The sequence below is a fragment of the Odocoileus virginianus genome, unplaced genomic scaffold (genome assembly GCF_023699985.2).
Source record: "Odocoileus virginianus isolate 20LAN1187 ecotype Illinois unplaced genomic scaffold, Ovbor_1.2 Unplaced_Contig_5, whole genome shotgun sequence".
NCBI lineage: Eukaryota > Metazoa > Chordata > Mammalia > Artiodactyla > Cervidae > Odocoileus > Odocoileus virginianus.
In genome coordinates this window covers 599,049-615,357 of record NW_027224322.1, presented here as the reverse complement: position 1 = coordinate 615,357, position 16,309 = coordinate 599,049, and the positions used below count along the sequence as shown (strand labels likewise).

Sequence of the window (16,309 nt, the reverse complement as noted above, 5' to 3'; positions counted from 1 at the left end):
ATGAAAAGATGCTCAACATCACTCATTATCAGAGAAATGCAAATCAAAACCACAATGAGGTACCATTACACGCCAGTCAGGATGGCTGCTATCCAAAAGTCTACAAGCAATAAATGCTGGAACGGGGGTGGAGAAAAGGGAACCCTCTTACACTGTTGGTGGGAATGCAAACTAGTACAGCCACTATGGAGAACAGTGTGGAGATTCCTTAAAAAACTGGAAATAGAACTGCCATATGACCCAGCAATCCCACTTCTGGGCATACACACCGAGGAAACCAGATCTGAAAGAGACACGTGCACCCCAATGTTCATCGCAGCACTGTTTATAATAGCCAGGACATGGAAGCAACCTAGATGCCCATCAGCAGACGAATGGATAAGGAAGCTGTGGTACATATACACTATGGAATATTACTCAGCCATTAAAAAGAATTCATTTGAATCAGTTCTAATGAGATGGATGAAACTGGAGCCCATTATACAGAGTGAAGTAAGCCAGAAAGATAAAGACCAATACAGTATACTAACGCATATATATGGAATTTAAAAAGATGGTAACGATAACCCTATATGCAAAACAGAAAAAGAGACACAGATGTACAGAACAGACTTTTAGACTCTGTGGGAGAAGGCGAGGGTGGGATGTTCTGAGAGAATAGCATTGAAACAAGTATACTATCAAGGGTGAAACAGATCACCAGCCCAGGTTGGATGTATGAGACAAGTGCTCGGGGCTGGTGCACTGGGAAGACCCAGAGAGATGGGATGGGGAGGGAGGTGGGAGGAGAGATCGGGATGGGGAACACATGTAAATCCATGGCTGATTCATGTCAATGTATGGCAAAAACCACTACAATACTGTAAAATAATTAGCCTCCAACTAATAAAATAAATGGGGGGAAAAAAAACAGGAACTCTTTAACTTCTCTGGGGCCTTCCCACCACCACCTGCTGCCTCATTCCTTCCCTTCCCTGGGCAACAAGGCTTAAAAGACATACCCAAGCCGCCTCCAGGCCCCACCTCCCAACCCAGCTGAAGCCCACTCGGACAGGCTCATTCTCATTTTCCTATTCCTTCGCCTTGATGTTCTGTACTGTGTCCACAATGGATCCACAGGGAGATTCGTAAAATTTATAAAAGCCCTGCGTATGGCTTGTCTTTATACTGCTCGCGACTTTCTTTTGTTTCCAATTTTTGTGCAGTTAAGACTTTAAATTCTTTTATCCCATTTCCCCCGATTGTCTTCATGCTCAGAAAATCGTCTTGTCTAGAGATGGAAGGCAAAGATGGGACTGCAGAGCAGGAACCCCTGTGTGGAGGTGGTCTGGCCCGTGCTTAGAGGTCAGGGCCCCCCCCCCAGGCGCTGTGCTCCCCGCCTCAGCATGTGCTCCACCCTCGCCAGCCCCACCCGCGCTGGGGAAGCCCCTCCCCGACTCCAGGTGCCGAGACACCGACTGGCTGCCCGGGGCCCCACCTGTCCGTGGTCAGCGCCTCCACGCTCTCCTGCCGTCGGGCCCGGGGAGGCGCGGGCCGTGCGCTCCCAGGCCGAGGTAACCGCCTAGAAAGAGACACAGAACACTTCACGTTTCTGAGTGGACAGAAGAACAGCCACGCTAATGCCAATTTCCAGGCCACCTTCAACCTGCCAGTTAGGACATGGTCTGCAGAATATTAAGAATATCCCACTAACCTGACAAGTCCAAAAGCACCCACATGTTAATCTCATGAAGGCAAAAAGAATGGTAAACATAACTATGAGGAATCAAACCTGTGACAAAATTTAGCCGTGAGTGCGAATCTCCCTCAGTCTCTGAAACGCTCTACAGGAGTCAGGTGCATCTCAGGTACAAGATTAAGCGGGCTTTGCTATCTCTGAACAAACACTTGCTCATGACTGAGCTCAAGCAGCACACGAGCTGGGGCAGCACGGAGAGGCGGGGGTGGAACCGGGGTGCACAGACCTGGCCGCCGCAGGGAGCTCGCCGGGCGGGGGCTCGGGATTCTCCGGCGCCTCGCTCTTCTCCTGGCCGGGAGCTCCAACGTCTCCTTCTGGACAGGCGGCCGGCCCACCAGCAAATTCGCGAAAGAAAAAAAAACAAGAACTAAATGTGTGAAGACACATCAAAACAACAACAAATACGAATGAAATTTTCCTCATCATTTTGATGAAATTAAAACAGACGCTTGGTATCTAAATTTGGGGTAGGTGTGGGGACAGGGGCAAACTTGAAATACAAACTGGGTCAACTTCTCAAGAAAACAGAACTCAACAGGTAGGTCTCTCAAGTAGCTAAAAGGAAAATACAGTCTAACGGCAGACATGGACACATATGTGCACACACGCAAGTGTCAGGACGCTCAGCCGCCATCATCACCACAGGGACAGACACCAGGAAACCCAGCAAACTGTGGTCTGGTCCCCGGCCACACCCTCGTATAAGACAGTCATCACGTTAATACACGCGTAATCAACAGCGTGCGGTGCCCAGTCGCTCAGTCGTGTCCACTCTCTGTGACCCCGCAGACTGTAGCCCGCCAGGCTCCTCTGTCCATGGGATGCTCCAGGCAAGAATACTGGAGTGGGTAATGTATATTACATAGCATAGATGGGGGTCTAAAAGGACTTTCATTCAAGTTATGAGCACTGGGATTACCAATGCTTTTCATTTTCTTCATATTTTTCTGCATTTTTTAACTTTTTTTTTATTTTGGCTCTGTACCATATTATTTTTATAATCTGAATAAAGTTTTGTCCATTTTGATAAAGATTTCATCAGTAAACAATAAACCCAAACTATTAAGACAATTAAATTTACTCTACTATTTAAAGTAAAAGTGCTTTATACATTAGAAAATAGTAAAACCAGAATCTGATTATTGGAAATATAATTTATACTCAAGAAAAAAATTCCTGAAATACATTCTTTTAAAACAAAAAGTTATATCTTAAATTGGTGGTTACGTTTCCTTAAGCTACTTTCACTAATACAATGTATAAAACATAAATCTGAGAGTACATGTTAGTATCTGTACAGATGGACACAATTTATACCAAACAGATCTATTTAAGGCCATTACTTACCTGCATCACTAGGACAGTCACCTAAAAAAAAAAAGTACATCAGAGAATTAATTTCTGTCAGAAAACTTCCGTATATTAAATGATCAGAACAGGATTTGAGAAAAATATATCAGTAATAACTTTGGATGTCCATTAGGGGAAAAATGGTCATTTCCTCATAGTCTTTTTTTCCAGCTTCCTACTGCCACTGTTTTATTTTTAGAGAGAGACAGACAAACAAAACCACAAATCATAATGTATCATCCCTTGAAAACAGGAGATAAGAATGAGGAGAAAGTGTATCAGTCACGGAGATGAGTGACAGACACAGAGGCGGGAGGTGACAGAGCCAGCCGCAGGCAAACGGGGCCCATCTCATGTAAGTCAGTCACGAATGTCTTTCCATCGGCTCCCAGACAGGAGGGCGTCTGCCCTCAGCAGTTGTCACCCTGGACTTTTCCTTCAAGTGCCACGTTACGGGGACAAACGTGACAGCCGAGGCCACGACCAAGGCGGGAAGCGCCATGGGGTGGGTGGACCCAGGACAGTCTGTGCTATACTCTCAAAATGCACAAACACGTGCGCAGAAGAGCCAAAGCTCCCTGGATGCAGGACAAGAACAGACGCCACCAGGGACGGCCCAGGTGACCCGGAGGACGCACGCGTAAACGTGGGGAGGGCCAGCCCGCAAGGGCAGCCTGTGGACACCGAGGTCAGAGCCACAGACACGCTGCCCCAAAGGGGCCAGCTCTGGGGGCGGAGGGCCCGGCCTTGGGCCTCAGACACCTGCCTCCCAGAGGTCTGGCCCCACAGAGGGCAGTCTGGAAGACGGGGCTGCCTGGGAGGACATGCAGGGTGTTGGGGAAGGGACTGGCACAAGAGCTGCCTTGCCACCGAGGCCCAGACACCGAGGCCCTGGGCCTTCTTCAGATCTGGGAGGGGCTGTGGGTCACAGGGGGCTCCGAGGGCGGCGGAGTCCCGAGCTGACCCCGGGCGCTGCACACACAGGCAGCCTGCCCCCAGCACAGCGCGGTGCCCCGCCTCGTGGACGCCCCCAGCCCTGGGCTCCGCCTGCACCACCCAGCCTCCACCCGGACACCAGGACCGAGGCCCCCCCCTCTCCCTTCCTCCCTCGTCCCTGGCCAGTGCACCACCGCCCTGGTCAAGGCAGCCAGCTCCTCCTCTGCACTCGGGCGTATCCGCCCTCGGACATCCACACGCCTCCAGGCTACCCCGCTGCTCTGTCCCACCCCATCACCCCAGAGCCCGGGCCAGTCTGGCCTCTGGACCACGCGCTACGCTTCCCACATGAGCATCAGCGTCCTGTCTCTAAGCTCCCAATTCGGTCACTGGCCCCAACTCCCGCCCCTGCTCTGCCCCGAGGCCCTGCCTGATCCTGGTGTGACTGACGTCTCCCCGCAAACCACCCCCAGCAACTGCTGCTGTGCCTGCCCTTCAGCTCACTCAGGCACTTTCTGCCCAAGGGCCAAGCGCACCGCAGGCCTCCGACAGACACTTTCTGCCGAACAGGCTGGCAAACACCAGCCCTCACCTGCCCACACCCCTGCGGCCCCGGCGCTGGGGCATGACCCAGGGGCAGCAGGCAGGGCGCCCCTCCACCCAGCAGGAACTCCAGGGCTGAAGCAGCACATGCTGGTCCAGAAAACGGGGCATGTGTGTGGACGTACAGCTGGTTCACTGTGCTGTACCACGGGAACTAACACAACACTGCAAAGCAACTGTACTCCAATAAAAAACCTTTTCTTAAGAAAAGCAAATACTGAATGTATAACTTTACTACAACTTTTTTTTTTTTTTTTAATGCTGAGAAAGAAAATCATGCTTGAGAGCAGAACCCTAGAGAGAGAGGACTTGAGACAGAACATCACAGAAAAGTCACAGTGGAGACAGCCTCCGAGCTGCTGGGAAGTCCTCTTTGGACAGGAAACCTGGGGCTGCAGCCCAGCCTCCGGGAGCCCCAGCAGCAACTGAGAGTTGTCCCTGGGTCACCCTGACACTTCTGGGCTCAGGGGAAGTCGGGACACAGGAAGGCCTGCTGCCCTCGGGCTGGGACTAGGACGTGCTCCTCTAGTTTATCACACAGGCAAGAGCAAGTCACCAGCCATGTTCAGTCCTGAGCGTGGACGACAAGGGGCTGGGCCTCGGAGGGTGGGGGGGTCAGAGGCCTGGGAGCCTGCAGCTGCGGCTATGACCCCGGGACACCCCGTGTGGGGGACACGCGGGTGACCAGCCTCCCTCTTACCTTTCTGCTTCACGGCTGGCTCTGACTCAGCGCTGCCTCTCCACAGACTGGCTGCATTGTCATCTGAAATACTAGCTGAGTTAGTATTAGCTTCTTTCATTCCTGACGTCAGACAGTTAAAGCGGGTGACTAAGACAGAAGCATGCAGCGGGGTCACGGGCAGCACCTTACATGTCTGTGCCTCCCCACGGCCAGCGTGCCAGGGATGACCTGGGGCAGCTTTCTAGAGGATGCACCTGGACCGCTCCCCTCAGGCCTGGCTCTGGGATCAGGAGCAGGGAAGGGGAGCCCGGAAGTGGGCCGGCACCTTACATGTCTGTGCCTCCCCACGGCCAGCGTGCCAGGGATGACCTGGGGCAGCTTTCTAGAGGATGCACCTGGACCGCTCCCCTCAGGCCTGGCTCTGGGATCAGGAGCGGGGAAGGGGAGCCGGGAAGTGGGCCGGCACCTCACATGTCTGTGCCTCCCCACGGCCAGCGCGCCAGGGATGACCTGGGGATCATCCCTGGGATGATCAGGAGCGGGGATCAGGAGCGGGGAAGGGGAGCCGGGAAGTGGGCAGGCCCCACCCACTCAGCTGAGGCAGAGGCCAGGCCCCCCCCATTTCCAGGACAGCCTGACACCCCCAGTGCCCCTAGTCTCCCCACGACGGCCCGGCCTGGGAGTCATGACCTGAGGCTGCAGCTCCGGGACGGCAGGAGCAAGAGGGAAACGCACCTGGCTCTGCACAGGCCTATGCGTTGGACGCTCCGGCACGCCTGCCTACTGTTTACTGACTGACGAGCAAATGTTGACCAAAATAGAAAAAAACATCAAGTGCCTGAGAAGTAAAATATTTCTCCTATTAAAAACAAAAGCAGGGGGCTGAGGGGACACACTTTGGATTGTGGCAAGAACCAGGGAGAAACCTGACCCATTACTACAGCACCAACCCCCACATCCAAGAGGGATCTGGAGACAAATGAGTCAGCTCTTCGCATCAGGTGGCCAGAGTATTGGAGTGTCAGCTTCAGCATCAGTCCTTCCAGGGAACACCCAGGACTGGTCTTGCTACTCTCCCGGAAACGCTCCAGCCAGCACGTGGGCGCAGCACAGCACAAGCACCCCGCTCTCTGCTGGGGCTCTGGGGAGCGCCTAGCCGCACAGAGCCGCTGACCGTATCTAAGTGCAAACGCAGACAACCAGGGCTTATACCAGGGGAGCAGCCTGGCACAGGGATCAGCCTCAGCCTCGCATCCTGGGGTGCAGAGACACTGAGTGCATCCTGACAGGACGTAAGGCAAAGGGCACAGTGTTACCTACGCAGGGTGAGGGCGAGCAGGCTCTTCAGCCCAAGTCTGATCAGGCCTTTAGATCAAAGGGAAATATGGGGCGGGGGGGCTCTAAGCTAAATGACGCCACGAGGAACAAGGGGACAGACACGCTGCACCCGACCAGCAACCACACCGCTCTGGAAAGTCAACGTTCTGGGACAAAAGTTGTGTGTGGGGGGGGGTGGTAATATTCCAGATTCAAAGAGGTTGAAGAGACAAAAAGAAGAGGATAAAAAGTGAGATTGCAGCCTGGGTTTCAGACGCTCTGGGGGATCAGTGTGTTAGGTGCAACAGTCACTTCATGGCTCCGTAAGTGCATGCCGAAGTGTTCAGATGGAATACTTAGAGTATTTAAATATCTTTTACATACTTTGAAACCATTCATAAAACAATGTCATTATAGATGAAGCAAACATGCCAGAACCTTAGGACCACCGAGTCCAGGTGAGAGGCACACAGGTGCAAATCGTTCTATCCTACTTTCATATATTTTTCATAATGAAAACTTCTAAACAACAAAAGAACATGAAATGAGGGAACCCAGGCAAAATAAAGAGATGGATGGATAAGGCTCCAGGAGATCGCAGACTGTCAAATGGCTGCAGGAGGACTGAGTCTCCTCAGACAGCCTGCATGACAATGGGAGCCAGGAAAGACAGTGCTTGTGTTTTGAGAAATAAATGGACAAATCTTTTGCTGAACTTTACAATCTGCCTGAAAAGGCAAACAACATGGAACAACAGACTGGTTCCAAACAGGAAAAGGAGTACATCAAGGCTGTATATTGTCACCCTGCTTATTTAACTTATATGCAGAGTACATCATGAGAAACACTGGGCTGGACAAAGCACAAGCTGGAATCAAGATTGCCAGGAGAAATATCAATAACCTCAGATATGCAGATGATACCACCCTTACGGCAGAAAATGAAGAGGAACTGAAGAGCCTCTTGATGAAAGTGAAAGAGGAGAGTGAAAAAGTTGGCTTAAAGCTCAACATTCAGAAAACTAAGATCATGGCATCCGGTCCCATCACTTCATGGGAAATAGATGGGGAGACAATGGAAACTGTGGCTGACTTTATTTTTCTGGGCTCCAAAATCACTGCAGATGATGACTGCAGCCATGAAATTAAAAGACGCTTACTCCTTGGAAGGAAAGTTATGACCAACCTAGACAGCGTATTAAAAAGCAGAGACATTACTTTGCCAACAAAGGTCCAAGGCTATGGTTTTTCCAGTGGTCATGTATGGATGTGAGAGTTGGACTATAAAGAAAGCTGAGTGCTGAAAAATTGATCCTTTTGAACTGTGGTACTGGAGAAGACTCTTGAGAGTCCCTTGGACTGCAAGGAGATCCAACCAGCCCATCCTAAAGGAGATCAGTCCTGGGGTGTTCATTGGAAGGACTGATGCTGAAGCTGAAACTCCAATACTTTGGCCACCTGATGCGAAGAGCTGACTCATTGGGAAAGACCCTGATGCTGGGAAAGATTGAGGGCAGGAGGAGAAGGGGACGACAGAGAATGAGATGATTGGATGGCATCACCAACTCAATGGACATGGGTTTGGGTGGACTCTGGGAGTTGATGATGGACAGGGAGGCCTGGCATGCTGCGGTTCACAGGGTCGCAAAGAGTTGGACACGACTGAGCAACTGAACTGAACTGAAGGATGACACGTGATGACGGGCACCCGGGGTGGGCGCAGGGACAGGCTCGAGGGCGGAAGGGCCTGCGGGGAGGGCCCCCCAAGCCCAGGTCGCCAGGACCTCACCCGGGCAGAGCGAGCGCGTGGGACTCGGCCCGTGGCCAGCAGGTGGCACCAGGCTTCCCCTCATCTCCACAAAGCACTGGTCTGAGGCCCCCGGTCAGCGCTCTGTGCTCCTTCAACGCGCATCTTCCCAGTGTTTTCACCGCTGCAGATAAAGGCCTACAAAGATCGTACAGTGCCGAAGAGCTCTGTGCCGTGACTTTACACCCATCGCACCCTCTCCAGACAGCGCTGGCTCAGCCTGCCTGGGGGCTCCGCAGATGCACAGGTGCTCAGCACTGAAGCCCTTGTACGCCGCATGCCCACGACGCGCAGCCACCGCACGGACCGTCAGGCGGGCCCTCATACCCGGCAGCCACGAGGGGCCGCCGGCTCAGCGGGCACACCCGGCGGCTCGCCCCAGGCCAAGGCCCGCACACCCGGCAGCCACGAGGGGGCGCCGGCTCAGCGGGCACACCCGGCGGCTCGCCCCAGGCCAAGGCCCGCACACCCGGCAGCCACGAGGGGGCGCCGGCTCAGCGGGCACACCCGGCGGCTCGCCCCAGGCCAAGGCCCGCACACCCGGCACCCACGAGGGGGCGCCGGCTCAGCGGGCACACCCTGCGGCTCGCCCCAGGCCAGCGGGCACACGGGTCTGGGTCTGGAGGCGAGGTGTGTCCACGTGGGCCGCCCAGCTGCCCACACGGGGCAACCTCTCACTCAGGCTTCACCCCCAGCCTGCTCCCCGCTCCCGCGGCTCTGGGACCCCCGAGGGGCTGAGAAAAGCTCCCGCAGAAGTGAAATAAACCATCATGAAATGCGGCTGAATGGCACCACCTGTGGGGTCACTGAGAACGGGGTGTCCATTCGTAAGAAAGCGTCCTGCCCCAATGTAGGTCATTCGTCCCCCACACTGCTCAAGACCCAGATACACAGCACAGGGCTGACCTACTTGGAACAGAACACCCATGGATCGTCACTGCTGAACTGACGATGGAGCAGAAGGCTTGCACACACATCTCTTAGAAAAGCAAAAAAACGAGGAAAGTAGAACGCAAGCACAGAAAGACAGGCCTGCTGTTATTCTAGTTACAATTACTGAGTTTTTACAAACCAGACAGAGCTGAGGCGATCTCAGCCCAGAAAAATGTTCACCTTTCCCTGAAGTCAAGATTTACACTATTTTCTCCCTTAAATGTCACTCAAGAATTGCCACATTTCTGAAGAACTGAGTTTATCACAGGGGACGACACTCAGTCGTCATCTCTGCCGATTCCACTGAAATTCCAAATCCGCACATCTGTCCTCACTATATCAGCAGGATGAGGACGTGTGCACACGTCATGCTGCCAGCCTCAAACGTAAAGGGTGCGCCACGGGGACGCCGCCCCCAGGTGCTCCGCGCAGGCACCTTAAAGTATTTACTGCGGCAAGGCCGTGCTCACGCTCCGTCGAGTCCGACTCTTTGCAACCCCCTAGGCTCCTCTATCCAAGGGGGCTTCCATGCAAGAAGACTGGAGCAGGCTGCCATTTCAGCCTCCAGAGGATCTTCCCAGCCCAGGGATGGAACCCACATTGCAGGCAGATTCTTTACCGCTGAGCCATGGGGGAAGCCCATTTATTGTGGAGCATTTTCTTAATAGAACACAGCAGAACAGCCTGGAGAAATGAAAGATAATTCTCTATCTATCCACACCATTTCATAAAATTCCAGCAGCAAGATAAAAGAAAGCACTTTGAATTAGATTCAGAAGTGTCGCACACAAAAAGGCAATGTCAATGTTAAGGTTAACCTTAATGAAAAGGTTAATGTCAAGCTGAGTTACTCTTTCTCATCGTAAAACTTAGCAGATTAAAGCAAACAGAATATCAAGTCATTTCGGGTCTTCAATACATTATGAAAAGAACTGGATAAACATTAAAGTGGTGGAAAAATTATAAAACAAATGAAAACCACACTGAAATGTAAATATTTCTTATCAATGCAGTGAAGAATTTAAACTAAAGAATATATTTTTCTCACCTATTTCTGAAGTTATAGTTTCCTGATCTGGTTCATTATTTAATCCAGACACTATGGGGTCTAAAATTTTAGCTGAAATGTTACTGTCCTTCTTGCTGACATGAAATAGCTAACAACAGATTAGAATACTGCAAAGGCTTTTGCGTCTAGTTGCTTTGGTTTGTTGGGATTTACAGGGGTTTCTGCCAAGGTCACCAACTAGCTGTCCCGTCCACTCATTGGCCGGTTCTCCAACTCCACGGGACGCTGGGTAATACACCCCCCTTCCCTGGCTTCAGGACACCCGCTCTCCAAACTCCCCTCCACCACGCTGGCCTGTCTCCTCTGCCAGAGCCCCCTCCTCTCCGAGCCTCCCTGGAGGGGAGAATCCTGGGCGCCCCGCTCCCCGAGATGAGGCCCTGCGTGAAGGTCCTATGACACCCTGGGAACCCCCAGCTTCTTCACGTTAACGCCGGCTTCTCCAGGTCTCTCCCTGAACCCCAGGCCACAGCCCACCCGCAGTCCCAACACCTCTACCCGGCTGCCTCATGAGCACCTTGAATGCAATGCCTCCAGAACAGAAATCCTGGCCCAGCCACCCCACCCGCCAACCAGCTTCTCCCAAAGCTTTCCCCACATCCATAAACAATACCATCCAGGGTCAGGCTCCGGAACCCAGGACTGACCCTCCCTCTGACTCCTCTCCTTGTGAACAGGGGCTGCCCATTGCATCAGCACGCCCATCACCCCACCCCAGTCTTCTTGGCGGGGACCCTTGAGCCCCACCATCACAGCCTGCCACCCGCACACAGCGGCAGCCCCCGGCGGCTCTCTGCCTCAGTCCTGCGCCCTGCAGTTTTAATGAGGGCGCTTCTCAAGCCCGGAGGCTGCGTTCACACTTAAACAGCCCGCCCAGCAGACGTAACTCCCGAAGACCCCAGCCTGCCACACAGGAGCCCGGTCTCTAGTCACTTGCTCTCTGCTCCAGCCTCTCCACCCAGCTCCCAGGCTCGCGGACAGGCAGGTACCAGCGACGGGCCTCTGGCCAGTCCTGGACATCCGCAGCTCATGTGCTCAGCGACCCGAGTCGACTCCTTGCAGACACCCCGCACCCGCCCCCCACTCCTCTAGGCTTCCTCTCCCTTCAAAAGACTCTGCTAAACTAATAGGAACATGTACACCTGACCTCTCCTTATTATCTAACAGAGGGTGTACACCCTGACCTCTCCTTATTATCTAACAGAGGGTGTACACCCTGACCTCTCCTTATTATCTAACAGAGGGTGTACACCCTGACCTCTCCTTATTATCTAACAGAGGGTGTACACCCTGACCTCTCCTTATTATCTAACAGAGGGTGTACACCTGACCTCTCCTTATTATCTAACAGAGGGTGTACACCTGACCTCTCCTTATTATCTAACAGAGAGTGTACACCTGACCTCTCCTTATTATCTAACAGAGGGTGTACACCTGACCTCTCCTTATTATCTAACAGAGGGTGTACACCCTGACCTCTCCTTATTATCTAACAGAGAGTGTACACCTGACCTCTCCTTATTATCTAACAGAGGGTGTACACGTGACCTCTCCTTATTATCTAACAGAGGGTGTATACCCTGACCTCTCCTTATTATCTAACAGAGGGTGTACACCCTGACCTCTCCTTATTATCTAACAGAGGGTGTACACCTGACCTCTCCTTATTATCTAACAGAGGGTGTACACCCTGACCTCTCCTTATTATCAAACAGAGGGTGTGTACCCTGACCTCTCCTTATTATCTAACAGAGGGTGTACCCCTGACCTCTCCTTATTATCTAACAGAGGGTGTATACCCTGACCTCTCCTTATTATCTAACAGAGGGTGTATACCCTGACCTCTCCTTATTATCTAACAGAGGGTGTATACACCTGACCTCTCCTTATTATCTAACAGAGGTGTACACCTGACCTCTCCTTATTATCTAACAGAGGGTGTACACCCTGACCTCTCCTTATTATCTAACAGAAGGTATACACCTGACCTCTCCTTCTTATCTGTCTTCTCCCTCTAGAGCGTACTCTCCATGAGCGTAAGGACCCCATAAACATTTGCAGAACAATGGAAGGCTCCAGTGGACCATGGGCCAGGGCCTGAGCCGTGGCAGGGAACCTTCACTTGAGGGGTGTGGAGGCCCCCTGTGGCTCAGACCCCCGGGTGGGCGGCCCCTCTGCCCCGGTCCGCCCCGGCCGCCCGAGGGCAGCGCTCCAGCGCCAGGGCCCCTCCCAGATCCAGGCAGGTGCATCTCCGCTGCAGCAGCCACAGGGCTCCGTCTGCTCCATGGCCAAGCAGAGGATCCGGCAGCTAAAGGTCTCAGCTCGCCAGCGCGCACTCTCAGCCTCCCCTGGCTCAGTCTTACAGAACTGTTTCACGGTATGCTCCTTCTTAGCTTTACTGTAGGAAGAGTTACGTTCTTTTTCAGGGGAGAAACTATTTTCACTGGTTCTAGAGTCCCTTCTTCCTGACATGAAATTGCACAATGAAAATATGTATTAATTGGTAATGCTGCATATTATTGAACAAATGAAATTAAAATGCATTCACTAGCTGAAAGTGCTTCACTTTGCTACAATTCACCAGTTAAGAATAAGCAAAAAAAAAGAAACTCTCATATTCTTAGGCAGAATGCTTTTTGGATCCTCTAGAGATTCTGGAATGGCTTTCGGATTCTCAGTATGTCTAACAAACGTGATACTCTCCCCACCCCCACCCTTCTAGTAGACTCAAGGCTTCTCTTCTCAGCAGGAACACAGGGCACCTGTGTCTCTCACACCTCCTGGGCACCAGATACTTGCCCGAATGCTACCCGTTACAAGAGGGGGCAGTGCCAACTATGCTGGGTGAGGACCTGGGGTTATTAGGTCCGTGCTCGGCGAGTGGGCAGGGAAGAAAAAGAGTTCACCGATTTGTCAACAGCTCAGTAGAGCATAATGTCATAAAGCCAGCAAATTTCTGATAACCAAATCTCTTAAAGACCATATAAAAGGAAACTTACGGTACAAGCTTACTGATCAACTCAGATGCAAACATCCTGGGTTATTAGAAAAGAAAAGCAGATGACATGACCGTCAGCTTAGAAAATGAAAAGAACCAATGCAGCAACTCTGCATCAAGATTCACTACAGGCTACATTGAAGATACAGCCACATAAATCAATAAAGCTTCTATGTATATTCCAACAGTGATCACCAAAAAATTAATGAGGCGAAGAAAGATACCATTTCCAGAAATCTGAAAACAAAACAACTGAGCGATCCCTGACTGGCAGACACACCCAAGCACCACACACACGTTTCTGGAGAGGGAACTCCCATCTAACTTGAAAGCAGCAGGATCCAGGCTTCCCAAGAACAAAGCCTAGGCTTCACCCAAGTGCAGGCACCTCCTGACAAGTCTGTTTCGTGGGACGTGGGAATCTCTGACTCATGGAACTCAAGTGACTGGAAAATGTCTCTCCAACAATAAGCAAATAAAATGACTTTGCAATTTTTTTTTTTTTTTGAGAAGAAAAATGACAGGGAACTGACAGTGAAATAGAAAACAGTAGAGTAAAACAAAAACAAAAACACCAGACTCCAGACCCCAAAAGGCCTGCGGGGAGAGCACAGAGCAGGAGAGAAGGTGTAATTAGTCAGGAAGTGACCCCGGAACACCTGGTGAGTGATTATGAAAAAACAAATTCAGAGCCTCGTTTTATATCATGAATTAAAGAGATAATCAAAAAGTATAAATATTAAGACACATGAGAAAACACAAATCTTCATCTCTCAAATCTCTGGACAAACCACAGAAAAAAAAGACTGGTGGTGCATAAAAATTCCAGTGTATAAAAATTAAACACCTAGGCAAGTCAGAAACCAAACATATTTAGAATTAAAAAACTGAAAAGATACAAGAAACAAATAATTATTTAAAAATTGGCAACTATACAGTGCATGGAATTCTCTAGACCTGAATACTGGAGTGGGTAGCCTATCCCTTCTCCAGCAGATCTTCCCAACCCAGGAATTGAACCAGGGTCTCCTGCATTGCAGGCGAATTCTTTACCAACTGAGCTATCAGGGAAGCCCCCCAAAATTGGCAGATGTCCGTAACGTTAAGGGAGTACACAAATTAAGAACACTCAGACTCCGTCTATGGAAATCAGCAAGGGCTCAAAACAAATCCTGGGAGAAGGTGTGGGGGAGAGGGCAGGGACAGTGCCCACTGCAGCTGAAACCTCAGGATGTCCACACTGGCCCCTGTGCCAGAAATCACACTTGGGAACCTGTCCCACAGAGATGGCCCGAAAGACAGAAGAAGTTTCTGGCACAAAAACGTTCACTAACGCATTTATCAATGTCAAAGATTGAAACGTACCATCTAAGTTTAATGTCTCAGTGAAGAATTTCAACTACTACATCATTACTACACTTACTTTTAAGTTTTACAACTTAGGGAAAAGATAACTTTTTCAGGAACCACTACTGCTCATTCAAAGTTACTCCATGCTTCCACTCAGAGTCCCCAGCACTGCCAGCCTCCATCTGTCCCTCCCCACCCTGGACAGACCAGCACTCCTTCCCTGTTCTGTCATAACAAGGCACCACCCTCGGGCAAACCCAGGCCAGGCTCGTCTGCATCAGCTCCAGCTTTCAGCATGACCCCTAGGTACAATTTCCGCTCTTGTTTTAAACACTGTTTTAGACAGCCCATAAACACCACCTGTCTAAGGGCAGGATGCTCTCCATGTCCACCCTGTATCAGGACGAAACTAGCCTACCCATTCAGAAGAGTCAGAGAGACACAGAAGACTAACAAATACTTCTGGAAAAATAACAGTGAATCATATCTTTTAGATCAGAACACAGCTCTCCAGCAAAGAGGGTCCTCTGTCCGTGGTGTCGTGAGCTCACACATGCGTGCAGGTGCACGCACATGCATGTGGGTATGAAAGCCACATATCTGCATCATTATTGCAGTCTCTGTTCATGCCTTCCAAAGGCAAAACTGCTTTCTATCCACAAAAGCTTATTCCTAGTGGATGCTGTGGTTAAGGCCAAGAGTCTAATACTTTCAGATACATTATATGATAAACTGTGCAGTACCTTCCACTGAATTCTTGGATCGCCGCTTTGACGTCTTTGTTGTCACTGACCTGGATGCTCTGGTGGAAATTTCAGCCTTTAAAAAAAAAAGGGAAAAAATTAATTGATGCCCCACATAGCAACATCATGCATCATGAGCAGATTTATTATTCAAGCTCAAGGAAAAAGCCAATAGGAAACATGACAACACCCAGATGCTCTGAGAGGTGAGCTGAAGGCAATCAGTGAGGCAGGACCTGAGAGTGGGGATCAGAAGGAAGCTGAAACCTCCTTCATTCTAAACGCAGAATTCCTCATTTTTTGTACAGCCCTAAAAAGGTCAGCCACCTCCTGACCATCCCTTGAGAATCTCTGTCTCATCTGCTGAGTTTATGAGGACTCGGCCTCTGTCGATACAAGCTTGATTATTTCAGTGTGCTTGTGAACAACTCTGAGAGTACAAGCCTACTCAACACTGTGTAAACAGGAGACAGCACCGGCCGACCCTCTGGCAGCTGGTGCAGTTCCCCACCCGACCCCTCTCTCAAGCTGCCATGTGGACCCCTAACCAGCCCCGCATCGTCCACTCCATGCCCGTCCATCTTCCCTGTGGCTGCCCGGATACACTTTCTGAGATGCAGTTTGGATGATGACGTCAAGGGGAGTCTAAATACCCCCAGGAGGCATGGCCTGGACCGTACCCCATCCACAGGGAGCATGGTGCAGGGTCCCCCCGGGCCAGGTGCAGCAGGACAGGCCCCTCCAGCCAGCCCTCCGTCCCCATCTGCCTAGTGACTTGATCCCCCCA

General features: G+C 51.2%; 1 protein-coding gene across 9 annotated transcripts in view; it reads right to left on the bottom strand.

The window, feature by feature from the left end:
• The window catches only part of TRAF3IP1 (TRAF3 interacting protein 1), a 60,416-nt gene that overhangs the window by 36,145 nt on the left and 7,962 nt on the right, over nt 1-16,309 (bottom strand). For 6 of the 9 annotated variants that reach the window (XR_011486345.1, XM_070463688.1, XM_070463687.1 and 3 more), the window contains exons 7-11: nt 15,523-15,598; nt 5,328-5,390; nt 3,086-3,106; nt 1,965-2,052; nt 1,478-1,561 (exon numbers count right to left, since the gene is read on the bottom strand). Coding sequence is in view for 8 of the 9 variants with exons in the window: in XM_070463688.1 (XP_070319789.1) it covers nt 1,478-1,561; nt 1,965-2,052; nt 3,086-3,106; nt 5,328-5,390; nt 15,523-15,598 (332 nt within the window). In the remaining variant the exon portion in view is untranslated. Of the gene's footprint in view, nt 1-1,477; nt 1,562-1,964; nt 2,053-3,085; nt 3,107-5,327; nt 5,430-10,413; nt 10,505-15,517; nt 15,599-16,309 lie in introns of all 9 variants that reach the window. The other 3 variants (XM_070463686.1, XM_020876424.2, XM_020876423.2) reach the window with 2 other exon arrangements.